The following is a 24,653-nucleotide window of genomic DNA, read 5'->3' as shown; positions in this document are numbered from 1 at the left end:
TCTAGCTCAAGGCTTTGTCGAATGGCCGAATGCCTGCAAGAGAATTTAGCTGATCTCCCTCTTCTTTGCAGAGCTTTCTCTACTCTGCCTCCTTCATGTGGGCCCTCCCACAATCAGCCACCAAGAACACAAAGTTTGTGTGGCTTCTGCACTCCCAGGCCCTCATTTTCCTCTCTGAGAAGGAGGCAGAGGGCTTGGGAAGATTGCTAAAGAGCCTCTTGGGTCTGGGGGGAGGTTGGGAGGGGGGGAGGAATTTGAAACCTTCCTGTCTCTTCTGTATGCCACGCTCTTGCAAGTGTGTTATTGTCTCCGGGGCTATTTATCTCTGTTAGGGCTGTTGCCATAAATAGTATGATAAAAAAAAAAAAAAAGCCATTTCAGTGAGTCAATGAGATAAAGACTCCAGTCAAGAGCTCACTTTGGAGCTATCTTACAGATTCACTTAAACCTCAATAATTCTTTTCTTTGACAGCATTCATATTTAGATCCATTATGTGCCAGAAAAGGGAAGGAGGAGGGGACCTTGGGGGGAGGGCGATGACGAGGAGGGAGGTGGGGTGGAATTTGCTGCATAAAATGTGGGCAAGTGCTAACCTCGGAGAGTTTTCTCCTACTGGGCAGCAGGCCCTGGTCTCCCCAGCAGCGAGGGCCCTCGGCTCCCCAGAGCTCCAGTCACCGGGGGCTTAGAGTCAGGAGAGGACCACCATAAGATTCAGAGATGGAAAGGATCTCAGAGCTCAGAGGATCCACCCTAGTCCTGACCTGGGAGGAAATTAGGGCCCAGAGAGGTGGCAAGAGTCCAGAAGAAACAGATACACAGGCCCTGAAAAGAGCTATTGCCCTCAGATGATCCCCTCTGGTAGTCAGAGGGAGCCCCAGCTGCCATCTTTCTTCTGTCCCTTTGTTGGCCCAAATTATCCCACTTGCTCCTTCCAATGAAAGAAGTCTTAGATGGACCAAAGATAGGCATGAAGGAGCTCACAAAGGGATACAGATAGGAGCAATTAAAAAAAATCCTTACCTTCTGTCCTAAGACAGAAGAGCATTAAAGGCTAGATGACTGGGATTAAGTGACTTGCCCAGGATCACCCAGCTAAGAAGTAGCGGAGGTCAGATTTGAACCCTACCTCTAGATCTGGTATTCTATCCATTGTACTACCTAGCTGCCCCAATAACAGCAATTTCAAAATTCCTCCAGGAAATAATAAGAATTAAGCTGGAACTGTAAACTGAGGGTCCCTGGGCCCCCTTTCAGCTCTGAAATTTATGATTTCTCTATCTAATCCAACATACAATATGCATACCATATATACGATATAATAAATGCTGAGTTAGGAGAGTAGAAAGGCTTGCCCAGTCACATAACAAATAAGCTATAAATCAAGATTCGTGCTCAGACCTTGCCTTCTAGAAGGCCAAGAGCTCTCTCTCTACTTTGCCCTGACAACAGAAAACATCTTTTAAGGACCTCCAAAGAGTGGCTCCCCTTGCCAGGTTCTCTGGCCCCAAAGCTAAGAATGAAACAGGCCCTTCCTTCTTCTAGTCTTCCGTACACCTGCAGTCACTTAGTCCAGCCTTGTAGGACAGGATCCATCAACGAGTTCTTAATAGAATCAGCACTAACTAATTATTGAACAAGAGGACTCTGGACCACCTCCCCAAAGACTCCAGCCTCCCTCTGAGACATCCACTGGGAGGAAATTCACTATATATTGGCCAGCTGTTCACTGCATCTTTGGATGCTTGTCATTGTTAGAAGGACAGCAGAGTAGCTAGATGGCACAGTGGATAGAGTGCCAGGCCCAGAGTCAGGAAGACTCATCTTCCTGAGTTCAAATCTGGCCTCAAACACTTATCAGCTATTTAATCTTGGGCAAGTCACTTAACCCTGTTTGCCTCAGTTTTCTTCTCTGTAGAATGAGCTGGAACCAGGAAATGGCAAGTCACTCCAATATCTTTGCCAAGAAAACCCTAAATGGGGTCAAGAATAGTCACACCTATATGATTTGGGGTTTGGGTTTTAAAAGATGACTTATTCCAAAAATGAACACTATGGAAACGGGTTTTGAGTAATAATACATGTAAAATCCAGTGGAATTGCGTGTCAGCTATGGGAGAGGAGAGAAGAAGAGAGGGAGACAACATGAATCATTTAACTTTGGAAAACATGTGTAGATTTGTTGCTGGAATAAAGAAAATTAAAAAAAAAAAGAATGGTCACACATGACTGAAAATGACCAAACAATAACATCTTTAAGAAGTTGGTTTTTTTTAATATCAAGTTACTATCTTTTTTTTACAATCTAAATTGATTGACACTCTTTAGACAAAGCCCCAGTTTTATAGGATCACATATTTATTTTTTAATTTTTTTAAAAGCCCTTACCTTCCATCTTGGAATCAAAACCAGTATTGGTTCCAAGGCAGAAGAGTGGTAAGGGCTAGGCAATGGGGGTTAAGTGACTTGCCCAGGGTCACACCACCGGGAAGTGTCTGAGGCCAGATCTGAACGTAGGACTTCGCATCTCTAGACCTGGCTCTCAATCCACTGAGCTACCTAGCTGCCCCCAAGATCACATATTTAGAGCTAGAAAGAGAACCAGAAATAAGTTTTACAGATGAGGAAACTGAGGCACTAAGCTTAAGTGACTCACCATTGGTCACATAACTAGTAAATACCTAAAGTCTTTGTGACTCTTAGTTCAGAGCTTCATCCACTATGCTATCTAGCTATCTCATCTGAATCATTCTTGAAAGTTTCCTATCCTTTTTTCAGCCAATTTCCCCTCTAGAACTATAGGCCTTGGATCTCGTTGTTTTGTGCCTTAATTAAATCCCTTTTGCTGCTCTCTGAATCCATTTCCATTTGGCTAATGAGTTTAGTGGAAGTCAAGTCCAGGAGTCACTCTCTTATACAGCCTCCAAAGGGAGTCCTTTGCCCAGGTAGGGGAGAAGAGGAGAAAAAAAAACAGAGAAAGACTTGACTGGATAGACCCTCCACTCCATAATAACGGGCCCCTGTGACACTCATCCTGCCCAAAGGAAAATAAGCACCCTGTCCCTTCTATCCCTTGGTGTCTGTTGTAGGTGCTCCCGGAGGGACAAATGCCAGAGGGCTCGAGAAGCTAACAGGTTTGCTGCCACTATCAGTCAATGCATGAGCCTCAAGGTAAAACCCAGCAGCATCTCTGTCTCTGAACACAGCCGCCTGGTAAGTACCCCAAACCCAGTGAGGGGAGGGAGAGGGTGTGTGTCTCTGTGTCAAAAGCCATAGGTAGATCATCAGAAATGAAATCTTATTTTAGACCCATTGGCAGAGCTTTCTATTTAAAGGAACTCTATAGTGAATCCAGTTTTGTTTTGTTTTTTTTAAAGAAGTGAATAATCACTCACTACGCTCTCCCAAAGCCTAGCTCATCTATTTTTTTTTAATTTCTGAGTTTTTTTATCTACTGGATTTCATGAAGTGACATAGGCTTCCGATATATGCCCAAACCATTTCTTTCCACTGTTTGAGGTTACCTATAACGCTCCTTCTGCCCCTCCATTGGCATAAATCACGAGGTATTTCTGTAGTTACTTGCGGATGGAGGTCAATTAATCCCATGCCTGTGTGAATTGAAGATAGAAAATCCTTTAGCTGCCTGTCAAGGTCCAGCCCCAAATATTCCATGTCCTCAGGCCCTGCACTGTCATTCGGTTTCAGCAGATTTTTATGAGCACCTCTGAATGTTAATTAGCTAATGAACCATCCATGATTTCAGTTTCTGCATCTCTATAAAGAGGTCTGTCCTCCACAGGACAAGGTAGGTGGATGATAGGGGAGGAAAGAATGATCGACTGAAGGCAACCAACCTAGAATAGAAATTTAGGAGCAAAGGAACTAATGGGATGCTGGGAAATACTATCAATCAGATAATTGATTGGATATTGATTGAGCACCTACTATACGCTGGGTGCTGGGCTAGGGAGCTGGAGACACAGTATGCCTTGAAAGCTTTCAGTATAACATCTCCAGGCCTCAGTTTCCCCTTCTCTCAAATGAAGGACTTTAATAAGATGATCTCTGAGGCCCTCTCTAGCTATGGTAGTTTATGATCCATGACCTAAGAAACTCTAGCCAGGTCTGGATGATTGCATCCCAAACTTCTTTTATGAAATTTATTCCAATTTCTTCTCTACTTAGCATTCAGCTTTTAGTAGTTATTATTAAAAATCAGAGGGCAGCTAGGTAATACTGTGGATAGAACAGAAAGCCTGGAGTCTGGAAGACCTGAGTTCAAATATGACCTCAGACACTTCCCAGCTCTATGATCCTAGGCAAGTTACTTAGCTCCCCTTGCCCAGTCCTTGCCACTCTTCTGTCTTAGAATTGATACTAGGACAGAAGATAAGGGCTTTTCTTTTTTTTCAGAGTGAACCCATGTAAACTTCTGTTTCTTTTATTCCTCCTGTCCCCAATTCTCATCAACCTTTTTGGGTGGGGAGCCACTTCTAAACTGGAAAATGGCTAAGAAATGAAGCCAGAGGAACAGGAAAGAAATGAGAATCCTGGGTAACTCACCAACTTGGTCACTTGCCTCTGATGACTAGCAAGTTAGAGGAGGAGAATTCACCAAGTCACCTAAATATGGAGAAATCATGGGGGACACAGCCTGAATCAAAGGCCTGAGTTCTTGACTCAGTTTCAAATTTGCCCTATCCATCCATCCTACTCAAAGCTTCAGTGATTCCTGGGAAGAGACACATTGGCCTTGTGAGGGAAAAAATGGGTTAGTCTCTACCTTATCACCTAATCATACTTCACCTGCATTGTTATGATCAAAGAACTTCAGACCTGAAAGGAACCTTTGAGGTCCTATGCTGCATGAAGCAATTCCACCTTCATCTTTGTATCTCAGTGCCTGATTCTTGGTAGGCATTTAATAAATGATTATTGATTAATTGATTGAACTAGTTCAATATCCATTTTTTACAGAAAAGGAAATTAAGGCCCAGTTTCACTAAATACGAATCAAGGAATTAATAATGGTGAAAACTTGAACCCAGCTCCCCCGACTCTCCTCCTAGTGTACATTCCACAATAATATACGATATATATTCTCATTTCCGAGGCTCTTTTCCAGGAGAATGTACACTCTACAAGAATGGGACTGTTCCATTTTTCCCTTTGTATCCTTAGAACCTAATGTAGAAGGCCCCAAGTACATTTTTGTTGGATTGAATCAAATTTCCTTCTCCTTCAGCTCAGCCTGACGGTCAGTGATGCCCCAGACCTGTCTGCAGGTGTTACATGTGCTTTTGGGAACCTGACAGAGGTGGAAGGGCAGGTTGCAGGGAACCAGGTGATCTGTGCCTCTCCCGGAGTCAAGGATGTCCCTGCCATCCCTCTGGATCAAGGTAAGAGGAGGTCTATGACTGGAGGAGGCCCCCACCAAGGAGAAAAGTCAGCCATGAGAAAGGAAGGGTGCTAGGCTGAGCATTTTTGCCCCAACCCCTTCCTGAAGTAAGGTTCCCCTTCCCTCCAGAGGGCCAGAAACAAGGCAGACTCTGAGATCTACCATTATTCCATTTGTGTGCTCAGGGTTTTTGTGGCTCAAAGAATATGGAGTCCTGTCTACTGAGCCTCCTCTGTAGACTGGATGCATTAGGATGTGAAACTCTCACTAGGTGATTTTACCTCAACCTAGACCAAGTGATTCTAGAAGATGTGGCCAAGCCTTCTTTCAAGTAAGGCAGAATCTGGGTGGATACTATTTCCCCTCTCATTTTTTTTTATTTTAAATATATTTTGAAGTTTTTAAGTAGAATGTGAGCTCCCAGAATGCAACTGCTACTTTTTTGTGTGTTTGTATCCCCAGCACCTACTGCACTGCCTGCTACATAGTAGGTTCTTAATTAATTTTTTAATTGAATGGAATGGAATTATCTTTCTTAGAATCAGTAGCAGAAAAAAGGAACTCCCCTTTTGAGGGGTGATGAAAGCTTAGGGCTCCAGCTAACTAGCAAACACCTAGGAAATTTGAGAAGTCATTCCAAAAACTCCCATTTATTCCTCCTCATAATCTCTAGGGTTGTGAGAACATAGAAGAAGAAAAAATCTTTGTGCCTAAGAGGCTTGGATATCATCTAAACCTGACCCAAAGGAGGGAATCCTATCCTCAAGTTGTATCATCTCCCTCGATTAATGGCTTCACTAACCACTTGAACCTTGGTCAGTCTGACACCAGGATTCTAATTCTGGCTGGTCTTAAGTCCAGTGTCAGAGTGTCAGGGCCCAAACTATTGCCACCTTGCAGAAGCTAATCATTTGAGTATCCATCTGTTCCTCTTTCCCTTTGACTTTCTCCCTGCCGCCATCATGAAATTAGGCAGTATTTATTTACATGGAAAAGTCTGTCTGTGAAGATGCCTGTCTGTGTGTATGTGTGTGTATTAGAAAATGCACAAAAAATCAGAAGGCTTAAAAGTTATTTGATCACTACAGAGCTAGCCAGATATAAACTCACAGATCTGATCCATAGGATTTCCTCCTAGTCCATATTTGAAGAGCCCTCTTCTCCCCCAACCGTTTATCAGAATTTGTTTGCTCACTCTCTTCTCCTTTCTTTTCTAGACTGGTTTGGGCTGGAACTACAACTAAGGTCTAAGGAGACAGGAAAGATGTTCGTCAGTACCGAGTTCAAGTTTTACAACTGCAGTGCCCACCAACTGTAAGCATTATTTATCCCTCTGCTGCCATTTCCACCCTCTCCTCAGTCCCAGATCCCAAGAGTAGATCTCAAAATCAGAGATCTCCATTCAGAGATTCAGCCCCTAGTGAAAGGCTACATTCTCGACTCACTTGCAGATTTGTACAATAACTTTAAAATAATCTTCATCATTGTGGCATGAATTTAACACTTTACAAATTTCAAAGAGTTTTTTTTGACATTATCTCATTTGATCCTTAAAACCAAGATGTGAGGTGCTAATATTACCCTAACCAATTGGCAGATGAGGTAACCAAGGCTAAAAGAATTTAGAGACTTGCCCAAGATCCAACAACTAAGAAATTTTTGAAAGAGGATTTGAACTCAGGTCTTCCTTTTTCCAAGTCCTGAATCTCTATCCATTAGGCCAACCTACCTGCCTTATAGGATTTGAATATAATTTGTATATTTGACAAAAGAAATAGAGGCTGGGAACCCTGGAAACTAAAGACTATCTAGTGCAATCCAAACTTAAATGACAAAAATAGCACCTTATATTTTTATAGCATTTTAAATCATCCAAAGTGATTTACATGTATTATCTCTTTTGATTTTCACAGTAACTCTGTGAGGTCAGGGTTTTTGTAATTCCCATTTTACAGACGAGGAAACTGGGGCTCAGAAAGGTAAACTACTTTGCTAAAGGTCACATAGTCGGGAAATATCTGAAGTGAGATTCAAACCCAAGTCTTCCTGACTCCTCTAGCCACTAAAGCCCTTACCGAATCTCCTTTAGGGTTTCCAGAAAGTGATTATCAATATTTTGTTTGAGGCTTTCCAATGAGGGGAAATTTATTACCCTCGAGAAAGTCTGTTCTGCTCTTGAATAGCTCTAATTATTAGGAGAGAGGAAGTACAGCATAATGAGTAGCAGTACCGAAAGATGCGAGTTCAGGTCCTACCTCTGACACAATGCTAAGTGACCCTGAGTAAATTAAATTAATCTTTTTTTTCTGGATAATTTAATCTTAACTTATTAGTACCCACAGGTGACTGTCTAACCCTTTTAAACTGCAAAGTGGGCTGACCCCTCTTGGTACTAGGAATTCCCTATACCACAGAAATCACAAATCTGGTTCAAAAAAATTTTCGAAAGGTTTTCCTTATTGTTGAACTTAAATTTGCCTTGTTTCACCATCTACCTGTTATATCCCGACTGGCCTCTCCCCACGCGGGCAATAAAAGGGAGAGTTGAAAAGTTCTACAGTGAGCCTGGTGGGATCCTAAGTCTTAGTGGCAAGGCAGCCAAAGTTACCCATTTATAGATATGGAGGGTGAGAGAAAAGCAGCTTTGGAAGATGGAGATGGCAATATGCACATTAATGGGGGAATAAGAAGGGTGCCATATCTTGATCAATGACACACGTAAAACCCAGTGGAATTGCTTGTTGGCTCTGGGAGGAAGGAAGGAGGAGAGGATGGAAAGAACATGATTCATGCAACCATGGAAAAATATTCTAAATTAATTAAGTAAATAAACTTTAAAAAGAAGAAGAAGAAGGGTGCCATATGCATTTGAAATTAGAAGAGGCTCCAAGTCAGGAAAGACTGCAATTCAGATTGGCACCCATGAAGTAAAGAAGAGGGACGGGAGGACGGATCTGAGGCAGCCCAGATGAAATAAAAGAAGCTGGGGAGAAGGGGGCATGCTCTCTGGGACCTGCTTCCTTCAGCCTTACTGGGAGAAAATGGAGAAAGGGCCCCTAGGCTGGTCTAAATGCAGCCTGGTTGATGGATCCAAGATCCTCGTGGGGCTTTAGCATAACCTGATGGTGCCCCCAAGCTGTATGATTCTGTAACTGTACACAAAAGCCGGGAACATGTCTCTAGTGAGAGGCCTCGCCAGAAGGGACAGGCATGAAGGATATGCCTTTGCACAGAGTTTCTCCTGAATGAACCCTCTCTGGGAAAAGCTCTGAGTCTCCCCTTACAGGCTCACGGGCATTTGGCTGCAAGGAGGGGGTAACATTGACAGGTATTTGGCTTCAGAAAGGGACAAGGAGCCAGTGGCCCTGGGCATTCAGCAGGGAGGGTAGATGGTAGACACCGAGCCCAATCAGGTAATTGCTAGAGAGCCAAGCCCTAGGAATAATACACACTGTGGTACCTGGCACAGGACACATGAGGCCTGGGCAAGAGGCAGGACACTGCCGAGGATATATTTGTAGGACGCAGGCTGGGGAGTGTCCTGGAAGGGGACAGCACTAGCTCAAAACAAAGAGTTTTCTGAGAGGAAAGAAATATTAGATATAATTACATTACTATAGATAATAATAAAAAATGACATTTATATGGCACAATTTCAGAGCTTCATGTACATTAATACATAATGTATTATATATGTTGTAGCTAATATAATATATAATATTGTGAGAGGAGAGAGGAAGGGAAGAAAGGAGAGGGGAGAAAATCCAAATAAATAGCTAAATAACTCCTTCCCCCCCCCCTTTGATTTTCCTGCCTAATTTTGCATTTACATTTTTTAAAATAGGGTCACTAGAGGGGGCAACTGGGTTGCTCAGTGGATTGAGAGCCAGGACTAGAGGCAGGAGGTCCTACATTCAAATCTGGCCCCAGTCACTTCCTAGCTGTGTGATCCTGGGCAAGTCACTTCATCCCCCATTGCTTAGTCCTTACCGCTCTTCTGCCTTAGGACCAATACACAGTATTGATTCTAAGACAGAAGGTAAGGGTTTTTTTTAAAAAAAAGAACCAGGTCACTAGAGAGACAGAGAAGCACCAATGGGGAACCTCAATAATTTATAGTTTGGTTTGTCCTGGAAAAGGAGAGCCAGAATCTTAGGGCTAACTAAGGTAGGCCTGGGTCAAAGGGAGCAAGAGAGCCAATAGAAGGATCTAAAATGGGGCCAGGTTTCCCAATAACTGCACACCCCCCACCCTCACCAATGTTGCTTTTTATAAACTTAAGCATCTTGAGGCTACAACCTCTTCATTCTATTTCCCAAAGCCCAGCACCATCTCAGCAGTGGTACCAAACTCAAATAGGAACAATCCTGCATATTGTCTATCGCTTCCCTGTTGACGGTTTCTGTTCTGCTGAGATGGCTTTTAATCTTTCTAGTGGGGTGGAGAACTAGAACCTGAACCAACCTCTCCCCCTCCTCCAAAATGCATTGTTTGTGACAACATCCTCATCTCCATGACAAACTTCTGTGATGTCACTGCTTCCTATCTCTCAGGTTGCTGTAGCAATAGGGATGCTGTCACAGTAGACAGGGATGCCGTAGAAACCAGGAGGAGGTCTTGACAGCAGGAATTTCCTTTTGCTAACAAATACATTCTTCTTCCTGTAGGAAAAAAAGAATACTTGATTTAGAACTGGAGAACCTAGGTTCAAATTCAAACCCTACCACTTACTACCTTTGGGATGTAGCCTTTTCTAGATAGAATCCTCATCTATAAGATGAAAGAATTGTACTGATGACCTCTGAGGTCCCCAATTACTCTAAATATCTAAATGATATTTCCTATGATATTTCCATCCCAGAGTTCATGATTAAACATCGAGGATTCATTCAAGGAGCCTTGGAAATCCATCCTTTCTAGTATTTGAATCGTACACATAAAAACAACCTGAGATCTAGAGAGTAAGTGTTTTGCTTAAGGTCACACAGTCAGAAAGAACCTCAGAAGTCATCTAGTTCAGCTCTAGAATTGATATCCATGAATCTCTTCTACAATATTCCTAAGAAGTGGTCATCAACCTCTGTGACAGGGAACTCAACTTTCTAGGTCTTCCTAACTCCAAGTCAAAAAAGCCCTTTCTATTTTTGTACAGCTCTCTCCTGGAAACTTAAGGGTTTTAAATTTTTTTCCATAAAAACCTAGTGTTTCTACACCTCCCTTCACAGGAGAACTCATTCGTGCTCTAGAGCCTGGGCTAAGAACTCTCAGTTCTCTATCTAGTATTTTTCTAAATTCTAGCATAGTTTCCTGATATCCTGAGAGCAAGGTCCTATTGGATCTGAGAGTATATTATTTTCCTCTGCTCAAGGGGCTAAAAGAGATAAAGCAAATGCAAAAGTAGACCTGAAAGAAATTGAACAAAAGACTTTGGTATCTTCATTAAATTCCCTTATGTCATTTTTCCCCCTTGGGGGTTAACCATCTGTGAGTGTTTAGTCTAGGCAGAAACTCTGCAACCAGCCATCTAAGCAGTGGTGCCAAACTCAAATAGAAACAATCCTACATATTGTCTTAGAAAACCACAAATTAACATTATCTATGTCATCTTGTATTTTAATTTATTTTTTAAACATGTACTAATTAATTACATTTTACTCTGGTTTAGGCAGCCCTTGAGTTGGGTGTGCATATATGTATATAGAGGTTTTAGGCAACTGGGCAATACAGTGAATAGAGGGCTAAACTTGAAGTCAGGAGGACCTGAGTTCAAATTCAGCCTCAGACATTTTTTAACTAGGCAGCTCTAGGAAATTCACTTAGTCACTCTGTGCCTCAGTCTCCTCATATATAAAATGAAAATAATTATAGTACCTCTCTCCCAGAGTTTTTTGTGAGGAGAAAAGGAGGAAATATTTATAACATTCTTAGCAAACCTTAAAACACTATATAAAAGCTAATTAAAATATAAATTTAGTACTGGTGTCCAGCAACCTCTTCTTTCTTTCTGACTCTATTTCCACCTACTCACTCAAGGTTGAGTTTTCTCAGGTTCATTTACAAATCAAAAGTGAAAATATAAATTGGCATGTTTGGATTTGGAGTCTGAGGATCATATTCTTAAAGGTGGAAGGAACCTTAGTCAAATTCCCTCATTTTGGGTGTGGGGGTGGGCAAGGAAACTTGGAACCAGCCATAGATGGTAAATGATTTGACCAAGGCCACTCAGATGGTCCTAGGATAGAATCATAGATTCAGAGCTAGAAAGAACTTCCAAAGCCTAAGCGTAACCCCCTTATTTTGCAATCAGATAATCTGAAACCCAGACAGATTAAGTGATTTGCCCAGGTTTGGTGTCTATGGTGTATTTAAGCCCAGATCTTCCTTACTCTACCTACTAGAGGGAAGATAAAAACTTCTGTTTTCCATTCCCTCTTAGACAGTTTAGTGGGAAGGACAATTAAATGGAGATAGCTGACCCATCCCATCCCCAGCTCCATTTTAGCAATGGGCCACTCTCCCACCATACACACCATCTTCAAGAAAACTATGCCATTTTCATGAAATACCAGAAGAGGGGGCAGCTGGGTGGCTCAGTGGATTGAGAACCAGGCCTAGAGATGGGAGGTCCTGAGTTCAAATATGACTTCAGACATTTCCAGCTATGTGACCCTGGGCAAGTCACTTGACCCCCATTGCCTAACCCTTACTACTCTTCTCCTTTGGAACCAATTCACAGAATTAATTCTAAGATGGAAAGTAAGAAATACCAAAAGAAGGGCAGTGATTTTGTCTGTTATTTGTCAAAGAAGCCAATATGTCCAGCTAAATTCTTATCTTATTGTCTTAAGGGCTACAAGACACACACTCTGATTGTACTTGTTGGGTCTTAGATTCTTGAGGAAGAACAAGAGAATCTGCTGGTCTACTACCTTCTTCCCACAGTCTAATATCCCCCAATTTTCTGAGACAATCATTACCCCCAAAAATTAATATTGAAAAGTCTTTACCCCTTCAGAACAATGTCTTATATTTTATATCTTGTTGCTTCTTAAAATGTTTTCACAGATACGATCTTATGTGATCCTCACAAAAATCTCATAAGATTAATTTATTGTCCCCATTTTACATATAAGGAAACTGAGAACTCAGGTTATAATAGCTAGGACTTATATAGTACTTTAAGATTTGCAAAGCACCTTATAGGCATTATCTTAATTGAGTGTCACAAGTGATGAAAGCTCTTTGAGGAAAGTGACAGTATTATCCCCATTTTAGAGATAAGTAAACTAAGGCAAACAGAAGTTAAATGATTTGCCCAGGGTCACATAGCTAGTAACTGCCTCAGATAGGATGTGAACTCTGGTCTTCCTGACTCCAGGTCACCTTGACACCTACCTGTCTGGTCAAATAACTAATAGGCAGAAGATGCAATTAAGGATTCTTTCCACCTCTCCAAGCTACTTCCACATCCTTTTCCTCTGTCCTCTGCCCCCATACCTACTTAGCCATTCAATGTTAAATTGCTAAAGGCAATGAATGAATGAAACACCTTGCCTTATTCTGACTTCCCTTACTCTCTAGTGATGGGAACTCATTATAAGAGCTTTAGATGAAAAATAAATGGTTCCCACAGCTACAAGTTGTCCCTATCATCCTCTTAAAGGGTTGGGAAAATTATGTGACCCTAGCTTTTCAGTGTTCTAGGAGTGACCCAGTTCTTAACACTCTCTCCTCTCCCCTCCCCTCTTCNAACAGTTCTTGGCAGAATTGAAGCTTAAAATGTATTTGTTGGTGATTGATTATCAAATAATTTATTAATTGCTAAATTAAATAATTTTATCATTCTTCATCTACCTTACAGTTTGTTTTAATACCACTAACATCCTTTCCATCTGATTAATTTTTTCATCCTTGGGTTACATGGCAAATATTCTCCCAGTTTTTCTCTTACCTATCTAATTATCCTTTAGACATATCTTCTAGATCCGTGATGGGCAAACTATGGCCCACGGGCCAGATGCTGCCCCCTGAAATGTTCTACCTGGCCAGCAAGACATTATTCCTAATCTGACAAATACAATGAGTAGGATACAATACAATGAAAGTTCAAAAGAGTCGCTTTAGAAACAGACCAAAGATGAGCATTTTCTTTCCTTTGGCCCCCTCTTTAAAAAGTTTGCCCATCACTGGCCTGGATCATTATCTAATTCCTGCCCCCTAAGCTCTTTTAAGACCTCTTATCTTCTCTATATATATCCAATTTCTTGGAAATTAGCTACCATATATTCAATTATTTTCTCTTTGCAGATGATTTCTATATCTCTCCAGATCTAGTCTCTCTCCTGAATTGTATTTCTATACCAAATTCCTATTGAATATCTCTAAGTGGATATTCTATAGGCATTTCAAGTTCAAAATATCCATAATATAACTCAATACATCAACCCTACCCCAATGTTAAACACAGGCCTTATCCAAATGTCTCTGTTTCTTTTCCTACCATCCACATAACCATTCAGGTTTATAACCTTGGTGTGACTAGCTTTGGCTTCCTACGTCCTACCAATTGCTAAATTTTGCTGATTTTCCTTCTACATCTCTTGCATTCAATTCCCACCCCTTCTCTCTCTCTCTGTCTCTCTGTCTCTCTGTCTCTCTGTCTCTCTGTCTCTCTCTCTCTCTCTCTCTTTCTCTCTCTCTCTCTCTCTCTCCTTCCTCCATGCAGGTGCCTGTCCTGTGTCAACAGTGCCTTCCGCTGCCATTGGTGCAAATATCGCAACCTCTGCACCCATGACCCCACGACTTGTTCCTTCCAAGAAGGCCGTATCAATATTTCTGAGGTAAGGTGGACAGAAATTAAACATGGGCTTTATGTAAGAATATGATGATAAATGTTCAATAATCATTTCTCAGGAGGTAAGGGGAAGGCTTACACGATACACTCTTAAGTTTAAATTCTGCATTATTGTGATTTTCTCCATCACTTTCTTAAGTCTAGCCAATCAACAAAATAATAAATCAGGCCCTGATTTTTAATGTTTGCCACTTTCCAAAGTATAAATTCTCATTCTGAAAATTTAACAATCGGCTTTCACAATTCAGTTCAAGCAAACTCAGTACATCCCTGGTTTTATAGGATTCTTGTTGAGCCTGAATGGCCTTGCCCATTCTCATATGGTAATCTGTAGGCTCCTTCATGCCATCTCCCTATCTTTGGTCTATCTATGACTTCTTTCTTTGGAGTAGATAAGTGAATCAGATTCCAAAGTCCAACTGAGAAACTCCAAAAGGAGGAGAAAAGTATCCTTACAATGTTAATATATGTCACAGTTCCCCATTGAGGCCTTTACTCTATCCCTTCGAGCATTATCTGTCCAAATATCCAAAGGACAGAAGGCAAAGGTTTGAGAAGACACGCATGGACAGCCAGTCAGATACCTTGTACTAGAATGTCAAAGAATGGCCTTCGTCCATTCTTTTCTTCGAGGAGAAAAGCCACTTTGAGACTGCCTAAACAAAAGCTCTACTTCAAATTTCTTTTTAAAGTCTTCTCTTTCTCAATCTTTCATGCCAAGGTCCTTTTTACTGATAAAAGATTGTGATTTTTAAAAATCCTAATACATTATTAGGGGCCTGTCTTCTATCCCTTCAAGCGTTATCCATCCAAATATCCAAGCAGTTGAAGGCAAAGGTTAGGAGAAGACATACATGGACAGCCAATCAGATACCCAGGACTAGAATGTCAAAGAATGGCCCTCATTCATTCTGTTCTTAGAAGAGAAAAGTCACTTTGAGACTGCTTAAACATAAGTTCTACTTACAATTTTTATTTTGAATTTTTTTTTGAATTTTATTTTAAACCCTTAACTTCTGTGTATTGACTTATAGGTGGAAGAGTGGTAAGGGTAGGCAATGGGAGTCAAGTGACTTGCCCAGGGTCACACAGCTGGGAAGTGTCTGAGGCCGGATTTGAACCTAGGACCTCCCGTCTCTAGGCCTGGCTCTCAATCCACTGAGCTACCCAGCTGCCCCTCTACTTCCAATTTTTAAAGAACTATCTTACTTCTCTTTCTTGATCTTTCATACCAAGGTCCCTTTTACTGATAAAAGATTATGATTATTTTCATTCTAATACATTATTTATTCTGATACATTAGAATATCCCATATTCTAATACATACACAGGTGGCAGCCTGTTGGAGGAAGAGAATGAATCGTAGCCAGGGGAAAGTGCCAGGTCTTGCTCAAAGTCTCATTTTGTTATCTAGTAAACATCCCATCCATGATGCCTGACCTGCCTTTGTTATCAACACAGTGAAATGCCAAGTTGCTTATCTTCCCAATAAATATTTCAGGTCAATGAATATTGATTGATGCTGGCTTGCTGGGCATATTTCGAGAGCCTGAGGATAGTGTAACTTGCTGGGCCTGTTTCCTTTTTTGTTCCTAATGTATTTTGCACTCCAGAACAGCAGGATTTGAGTTTCAAAGACCACAGATGTCTAATCCAGACCAATGTATGTGAATGTCTAAATGCTTTTGTCCCTTTAATTCTGTCTTTGATGAAAAATAACAGGAATAGAAAGAGGTCCATTTGTTTGGATGAAATCACTGTACCTGAACCAGACCCCCTGCTGGTGGAGGCATGGTTGAGGTTTCAAGGGAACGAGAGTTGTAGGAGATGGATAGGGGAGTCCAGTGGCATGCATACATTTTGCCCTTAGCCGAAAAACAGTTCAGGACGTGTGATGCATTTATTAGGGACTTTGGTGGCTTTCATGGGGAGGCAGAATACCTGGGGAGCACAGTCTGAATTCCCTTGTTTTCTTTTCTTCTGACCTTGATCAGTTCTTAGCACCTCACATTTTTACATTCATCACTTCCAGGCTGGTAAATGGGGCTGCCATCATTGTGAGAGAGAAAGGATAATGATCTGTCATCACAAAGAGTCAGCCAGTAAGAATTTATTAAGCGCTCACTACTGTGCCAAACGTGGTACAAGCACAGGGCTTTACAGAGAAGAGAACAAACAGTCCCTGACCTCAAGGAGCTCATGTTTTAATGGGAGAAACAAATATGAAAATAAGTAGGTATACACAAGGTAGAGAGAGAGAGAGAATAGATGGAAGGTAATCTCAGAAAGAAGCTCACTGGCAGCTGGAAAGTCTGGGAAAGACCTCCAACAGAAGGTAGGATTTGAGCTGAGTCTTGAAGGAAACCAGGAAAACTTAAGAGGCAGATGGAGGTGAGGGGCAGAGCACAGGAGGCCTGCTAGGACAAAGGCATGGAGATGGGAGACAGCAAGGAGTTGGCCTCCTCACCACTACGTGTCATGGCCTGGCATTGTTCAGAAGTCTCAATCCGTCGGCGCCTGGGTATTTGAAATCTCTTTTGTCTTGCTGAATATGGTAGCTAGTTCTAACATGGAATGGGCAAGTCATATCAAGTTCCTCAGCCTCAGCTTTAACACCTATAAAATGAGGGCACTAGAAGGTCTTTCCCAGCTCTGAATCTCTGATCCTGTCATTCTAATAAGTGAAAGAGTATTAGGAACCACCTTGCACAAATGACCTCGGAAAGACCCTTCCAGATCTTCAGAATATGGTCAATAGCGTGGAATTCGCTGCAGGATTAAATAATTCCCAACACAGTAGAAAGAGTCCTAAATCAAGATCTGAGTTTGAATTATGACTTTGCTATTTACCCAACTGACCATGGATAAGTCACTTTCTTTCTATACCTCAGTTTGCACATCTTTAACTGAAAGGTTTTGTTCCTTCTAGTTCTAGATCTTATAAAAAGAATTCCCATTTCAGGTTAGTATCGGTAAGTCGGTCAATCAACATTCCCTAAGCACCTATTTTGTGGTGAACATTGTGCTATATGCTAGGGATATAAAAGCAAAAATGGCAGCCCCTGCTGGCAGGGATGTTTCCACTGTGGTCCCAGCAAGAAGGAGGTGACTCTATCATCCTCTCTCTAAAGCTGAAAGAGACCTCAAAGGCCATTCTATCTAACTCCCTCACTTTAGAAATGAGGAAACTGAGGCCCAGCAGGGTTAAGTAACTGTCCGGGGTCATACAAGTTGAATCAAAAAATATTAGCATTAGAAAAAAAAACATAGAGATCTCTTATCCAACTTCCTCACATTTGACAGATGAGGAAACCAAGGCTCAGAGGAACAAAGGAACTTTTCCAATGAAAAACATCCAACGCCAATTCCAGCATTCTTTCCCAATGGCCATGCTTCTGCCCTGGACAATTACTGAGTATTTCTTCTGGTCCTGGGTTTCTATGAATCAGCTTCCAGGCAGGAGCTGGACGTCTGCCCCATCGGTAGGGAGAGAGACTTCCCAATGAGACAAACAGTAGACCAGGCAGACCTGTTAGTTCAAGCTGCCAGAGAGGGAGGAAAAGAGAAACTGAAGGCCCAGATTCAGGGAATCAACCAAAAACATGTCTTGGGAGTAAAAGTGGAAGAGGTTTGGCTGCCAGAGGAAGGAAGAGACAGCTGTAGCCAGGTGGATGGGAAGACAGGTGAGTTCTGCTGATGGCCAGGGCCAGAGGGAGCAGCACAAAAAAAGTCTGAAAGTTTCCTTTGTAAGATGGGCCCAGGAGAGCGCCCAGGCGGCGGGAGGGGGAGGCCCCTGAAATGCTGATCTAGACAAGAAAGGGCAGCTGTTTCTCTTTCTCCTGGGGAGCTCCCCCACTCAGCAAAGGAGAAACCTGAGGCCAAACTTGAAAATGACCTGCAGCTGGAGAGATGCTGGGATGAGGGTAACACAAAGCAAGACAAATAAACTCACAGCCCGGGTGTGGAGCCTGGCAGGGCTCAGGCCCAGAGCGGCTAATTGGAAACAGGCCCGACCTCCCTCACGCAGTTTACATGAAATCTGTCCCTCTCACCCTAAGACAGGCCCCAGAGCTGGCACCCCAAGAAGCTTTCTGAGTCTCCCTCTCTGGGATCCAGGGAATCCCCAGAAAAACCCTCCAGATTCAGGTGCTTCCTGCCTTGCTGGAGTTACTCTTCCATCTTCCCCTCCCTTCTCTTCCTCCCATATTATCTGCTTCTGGGGGTTGGGTGGGTTAGAGTAGAGCTGTCCACTCGGTCTCTGCCCTTTGCCAAGAAGGGAGAGTGGGGGATTGATATTTACTGACTCTGCCCTTCTCCGGGGACTTCCTTTCTAAAGGGAAATGAGAGAAAAGAAAAGCCCAGCCCCTAACTTTGCTACAGGTTATCTGGGAGGTTGTTAGGCATCACATCCTAAAAAATAACTGCTTCCACTCTAGATGACAGACCGTCACATTTCCTTTCCCTGCAAACCCCAGCTCCTGGGCTCCATTGCTTTCTGCCAGAGCCCTTCTGCTTAGGAACAGTACCCCAGAGAGGCAGAAGGATATGCCCCCCAGGGAGACCAAAGGGGTTGCCACATACTTCCACAGGACTTCCACTGGTCTTGTAGTTGGGTTAGGGGAAATTCTTCAGACACTCTGAGTCTTCAATTCCATTGTGTGTGCCTGTGTGTCCAGTCAGAGTGCTTAGAAGGTAGAATCATGAAACCAAAGTTCATTAATATCCATTTATCCGGTTCAACCCAATGCAACCAAGTTTTATTCAACATCCATTTATTAAGTGTTTACTACATGCAAGATGAGTCATAAGGAGGTGAAGAGGATAAAGAACTGACCTTGGGGATGGGGAGACCCCAAGTCCTGCCTCTGGCACACAGTGGCTCTGTTACCCTGGGCAAGTCACGCTCTCGGTGCCCATAGGTCAATCTCTATGATTAAAAGTTATAAAGATCCCGAGAAAGAACTGTTGGAGTTTGATGGATGCAGATCAAAGCATTATTTTTCTCATCAGTGTATTTAAAGTTTTATTTTGGGGTTTGGGTTATGTATGAGTGAGTTCTTACAACAATGACCAATATAGAAGTGTTTTTCATGATAATGAAAAAACTTTTTTTAATGTTTTTTTTAACTGAAAAAAAAGGTTATAAAGAAGCCCCCCATCCCCCTAGAAAAAGATGCTTAGCATGGGAGAAGAGAGAAAGGGAAGGGATGAGAGTAACTCCAGGAAGGCAGGAAGCAGCCTAATCTGCCCCTAGGGCTTTCTCAGGATTCCCTTTATCCTAAGGAGAGGGAGTCACAAAACTTCTTGAGGTTCTAGCTCTAGGGTCTGTCTGAGGGTGGGAGGGAGAGATTTCATGTATACTATAGGAGGGAAGTTGGGTCTGTTTCCACTTAACTCTCTCACATTCTTCAATCTGTAAAATGAGGAGATTGGACCCAATAGCTTCTCAAATCCTTGACAGCTCTCAGTTTGTTCATCTGTAAAATGGCGGCACTAATAGAATTTACATCACCACAATACTCCCACCAAAAAGAAAAAGAAAGGAAAAAGTTAGGAAATCTACAGGACTCTTTAAAAGATTTTGGACAAGAGGGCAGCTAGGAGGCTCAGTGGATCCAGAACCAGGTGAAGAGATGGGGGTTCAAATCTGGCCTCAGACACTTCCTAGCTGGGTGATCCTGGGCAAATCACTTAACCCAAATTGCCTGACCTTACCACTCTTCGTTCCTGGAACCAATATACTAATTCTAAGGCGGAAGGCAACAGTTTTTAAAAATAAAATAAGAAATCGGGCTTCCATGAGGGCTGTGCGGATGACTGTCCCTCCCCCAGTTGTACATCCAGCAGCCCTGGAGAGGAGACCCTGCAAGGGAACCCCTCCTGGCTCCAGCTGGGTCCAGCCTCTGACACCATGTTAACACTTGAGGGCTGTAGGTGTGCAAACAGCTTTTAACTTTAAAAGCTCATCTCCCTCTGTGGCTAAACCAGGCCTAGCGTGATGTAGATACATAAATATCTTCTTTACACCCTGTCCCAGGGGAGAGATAGAACTAAATAAATCCGATTAGCTTCCCAGGATGCCGGCTCCGCTCCCCCTTTGAAGTCCAGTGGGTGAAGATAATGCCATTTCCACATAGAAGTCGATTCAACACGCTGAAGTGTCCCCAGTTCAGGGAGCTGACGGAGCGGAGCTGAATGGGGCTGAGCCACGGGGCCCATCTTTCCCTGGGCCCCCGGGCAGCCGTCTGTGGGACCATCACCTTCCCTAGAGTCCTGTGGGCCATCCTCAGTGGAAACACCAGCTGCTTCGCCGTGATTACCAACAGAGAATAGGAGTTAGTGAGGCGAGAGTCTGTCTAAAGGCAGGTGGCTCAGGGGGATTGGGAGCCAGGCCTGGAGCCAGGCGTTACGCTCCTCTCTTCCCGTCCTCTCTTCTCTCATGCTAAGCATCTGCTCCTAGAGGGAACCCCCTTTATAACTTTTTTTTTCCAGTTAAAAAACTATAGCAACAAGACAAGCCTGGAGACAGGATCAAATCTGGCCTCAGACACTTCCTAGCTGTGTGAGCCTGGACAAGTCACTTAACCCCTTCTTAAGGCTTCGAAGGCCTTTGGTCTAATTTTAGTCTTTAAATCAGACTTTGAAGTTGAAAAAAGTCAATGATAATGAATATAGGTAAAATGGCCGAGTTAAGCATTGAACTGTAAATTCAAAGACAATTGCCTAGCCTTTGCCACTATTCTGTCTTGGAATTGAGAGTAAGACTGAAGGTAAGGGTTTAAGTAATTTTTTTTTTTAAAAACCTACCTCTAGGGGGCAGCTGGGTAGCTCAGTGGATTGGGAGCCAGGCCTAGAGACGGGAGGTCCTAGGTTCAAATCTGGCCTCAGACATTTCCCAGCTGTGTGACCCTGGGCAAGTCACTTGACCCCCATTGCCTATCCTTACCACTCTTCTGCCTTGGAGCCAATACACAGTATTGACTCCAAGACGGAAGGTAAGGGTTTAAAAAAAAAAAAAACCTACCTCTTCCAATGCAATGACCCAGTACAATTCTGAGGGACTTATGAGAAAGAATGCTATTCACATTCAGAGGAAGAACTGGGGGAGTGGAAACACAGAAGAAAAACAACTGCCTGATCGCTTTGATTGATGGGGATATGATTGGGGATGTAGACTCTAATCGATCACCCTATTGCAAATATCAATAATATGGAAATGGGTCTGGATCAATGACATATGTAAAACTCAGTGGAATTGCTTGTCAGCTCCAGGAGGGGGCAGGGAGAAGGGGAGGGAAAGAACATGAATCTTATAACCATGGAAAAATATTCTAAATTAATTAATCAAATAAAATTTTCCAAATCACACACCAAAACCTACCTCTTCAAATGCAAATCAGCAATTGTTCTATGACTTAAAGTTACATTTGATATCAGAGACTACACTTGAACCCACACCCTGGTGTCTCAGAGGTTTGCCCTCTGTCCTCTATACCAGTGGTGTCAAACTCAAATAGAAATGAGGATCATTAATACCGTACATAAGGATCCCTGCAAGAACATATTGATGTAGTTTTAAAATGCAGTATTCTCTCTGTTTTATTATATTTTTATTTATTTTGTTAAATGTTTCCCAATTACATTGTTATCTGGTTCAGGCACCACTCTGGAGTGTTTCTGGAGGCGTAATTGGCTCCTCTATACTCTACCCACCATGTTGCCTCTCAAGCTAAGCTTATGGAGAAGAATTAGATTCTCCAGTCGAGATATGCCCTTTTCCCTCACAAGTGGAGATTGGTCAGATTTTGTGTTTTGCCTCATTTCGTATCTCCAGCACTTAGCACTGTGCTTTGCACATTGTAGACGCTTAATAAATTTTTATTGATTGATTGGGCAGCTAGGTGGCTCAGTGGGTAGAGCGCTGGGCCTGGAGTCAAGAAGACCTGAGTCCAAATCTGGACTCAGACATTTATTAGCTGTGTGATCCTGGGCAAGTCACTTAACCCTGTTTGCCTTAATCTCCAGGAGAAGGAAATGACAAACCACTCCAGTATCTTTGCCAAGAAAACTCCACAGACAGTATGGTCCATTGGGTCACACAAGGTCAGACACTCTGAATGATTCAATAACAGCAAATTGATTTGATTAATGAAGGACCTTGGTATCATACTTGAAGGTTCATAATGTACTTTCCTCTAAATGAAACCCAAAGATACATAAACATGGCTCCAGAGAAGAGCTGATCGTCATTGCAGAGGAAGGAGACTGTGAGTGTAGGATTATGAATATTCTGTCATATACGGTTAATATATCTGTTCGCTTTGCTGAACTCCCTTTTTCTCTCTCTTCTTTAATCCTTATCAGGATGGGTAGGGACAGGAGAGGGATATATGTGGAAATAAAGGGTTTTTCCTGTTGTTGGTGGTCAATCATTTGGGGTTTTCTTGGCAAAGATACTGGAGTAGTTTGCCATTCCTTTCTCCAACTCATTTTACAGATGAGGAAACTGAGGGAAGCAGGGTTGAGTGACTTGCCCACAATCATATAGTTAGTAAGTGTGTGAGGTCAGATTCGCACTCATAAAGATGAGTCTTCCTGACTCCAGGCCTGACACGCTATCCACTCAGCTGTCCCAATCAAAAGACATCCGTGAAATCTGGCCTCAAACACTTCCTATCTGTGGGACCCTGGGCAAGTCACTTAACCCTGGTTGCCCAGCTTTTGACCTTTTGTCTTAGAGTAGAAAATAAGGGTTGTTTTTGTTTTTGTTTTTTAAGGCTTCAATGGACATCAACTTCTTAAAATTAAGTTAAATACTTTCATATTACAATAATACTATAAAGTGGTCAGCAGAGAAATTATCCTCTTTTACAGAGGAAGAAACTGAGGGTCAATGAAATTAGATGACTTGCTCACAGTCTCTGAGCTAGTTAAAAAAAATGGCAGTGCTAGGATTCGAATCTATATCTCCTGGTTGTACTTTTTCCTACACCTGTGGATGACTTGAAAGAGGGAGAGCCGCCCGAACTAGCATGAATAAATGTCTCTCCCCGTCTTCCCCCTCGGCCCCTCCTCCCCAAAATAACATTTTATTCTATTTCTCTTTTTGTTTTCCAAAGCAACATGGCATTCACGCAGGGCCTGGTAATTAAACGAGATAAAAAGCCCGAGCAAGTGTTTAGAGCATTGCTGGGAGGGCTCGATCCACCTCCTGGAAAGCCCGGCTCAGCCGGAGCTGGAAAGCTGAAGCTACTGATAACATGATGCCTTTGGCAGAGGGGAGCACGAGGGGGTCAGCTGGCAGAAATGGGGCAAAGGGAGAGAGAAGAAAGAGCCTCAGGACGGTGGGGAGGGGCAGGCAGACTCCAGGGTCCTGTGTCTCAGGAGATAAAATCCATGCCTTCTGTTTATTTCCCAAATTGTAAATTGTCATCGCCCCCTACCACACACACACACACACACACACACACACACACACACACACACACACACACAGAGTTGAGAGAAAGGATTCATTTTTCCTTCTACTTTAAATTTTTTTTTTTTGGCATAGTCTCTTTTGCCTATTAATCACCAGGGAACTCCTGGTAAGAAAATTCCCTCTACCAATGCAGACCAGCATCTCTTGTGCCACCTAGAAAGTTGCCCAGGGTCACACAGAAAATTTGTGTCAGAGACGGGACTTGAACAACAATGTTACTAACTCGTGCGTCACATTAATTTAAAGTCCAAATTTCTCCTTCTAGAATGACGTGGGATGAAATATGCCTAAGCAGGAAGAAGAGGGCTATTTCTCACTCCCCCAAATGTGTTCTTCTCCTACCCTACTCAGTAATTCTCTACTAGTCCACATCTCAGCCTTTTAGAGATAGGGGAGGCCCTTCTCTCCCCTTAATGACGACTGTAATCCTTGGCTAGCCTCAACACAGATGGAGAGAACAAGCTCTTATTATGTGCCATGAATTATACTAAGCATTTTACAATTATTATCTCATTTAATGGAGAGCCTCATCATAGGATCTAAAACTCAAAAAGATCCTAAAGCTCAGATTATAATTAGGGGAGCTAATGCCCAGGTTTAGAGAGTGACTTTTCCAAAGTCACCCAGATGCAGAGTTAGGAGAGTCAGGACTGAATCTTAGAACCTCTGGATCCCTACCCATCCCTCTTTCCATTCTTTTAAAGACAGCGTGGAGCAAGGCACAGCTAGACAGGGTAGAGAGCCAGGCCTAGAGTCAAGAGGACTTGGGTTCAAATCTGGACAGAATCCTCCTGTGTGAACCTGGATAAGTCATTTAATACCATTTACCTAGCCCTCCTGCTTTTGTCTTAGAGTTGTTACTAAGATAGATAGATAGAGAGAGAGAGAGAGAGAGAGAGAGAGAGAGAGAGAGAGAGAG

At 42.6% G+C, this 24,653-nt stretch overlaps 1 protein-coding gene across 1 annotated transcript in view; it reads left to right on the top strand.

The window, feature by feature from the left end:
* PLXNA2 (plexin A2) overlaps positions 1-24,653 on the top strand; it is a 372,723-nt gene that overhangs the window by 256,529 nt on the left and 91,541 nt on the right. Inside the window, exons 6-9 of the mRNA XM_044674946.1 lie at positions 3,088-3,211; positions 5,247-5,400; positions 6,617-6,713; positions 14,125-14,239. Of these exons, the coding sequence (XP_044530881.1) occupies positions 3,088-3,211; positions 5,247-5,400; positions 6,617-6,713; positions 14,125-14,239 (490 nt within the window). The remainder of the gene's footprint in view (positions 1-3,087; positions 3,212-5,246; positions 5,401-6,616; positions 6,714-14,124; positions 14,240-24,653) is intronic.

Source organism: Gracilinanus agilis, chromosome 4 (assembly GCF_016433145.1).
Source record: "Gracilinanus agilis isolate LMUSP501 chromosome 4, AgileGrace, whole genome shotgun sequence".
In the NCBI taxonomy this organism is placed as follows: domain Eukaryota; kingdom Metazoa; phylum Chordata; class Mammalia; order Didelphimorphia; family Didelphidae; genus Gracilinanus; species Gracilinanus agilis.
This window is presented reverse-complemented; position numbering and strand designations above follow the sequence as displayed.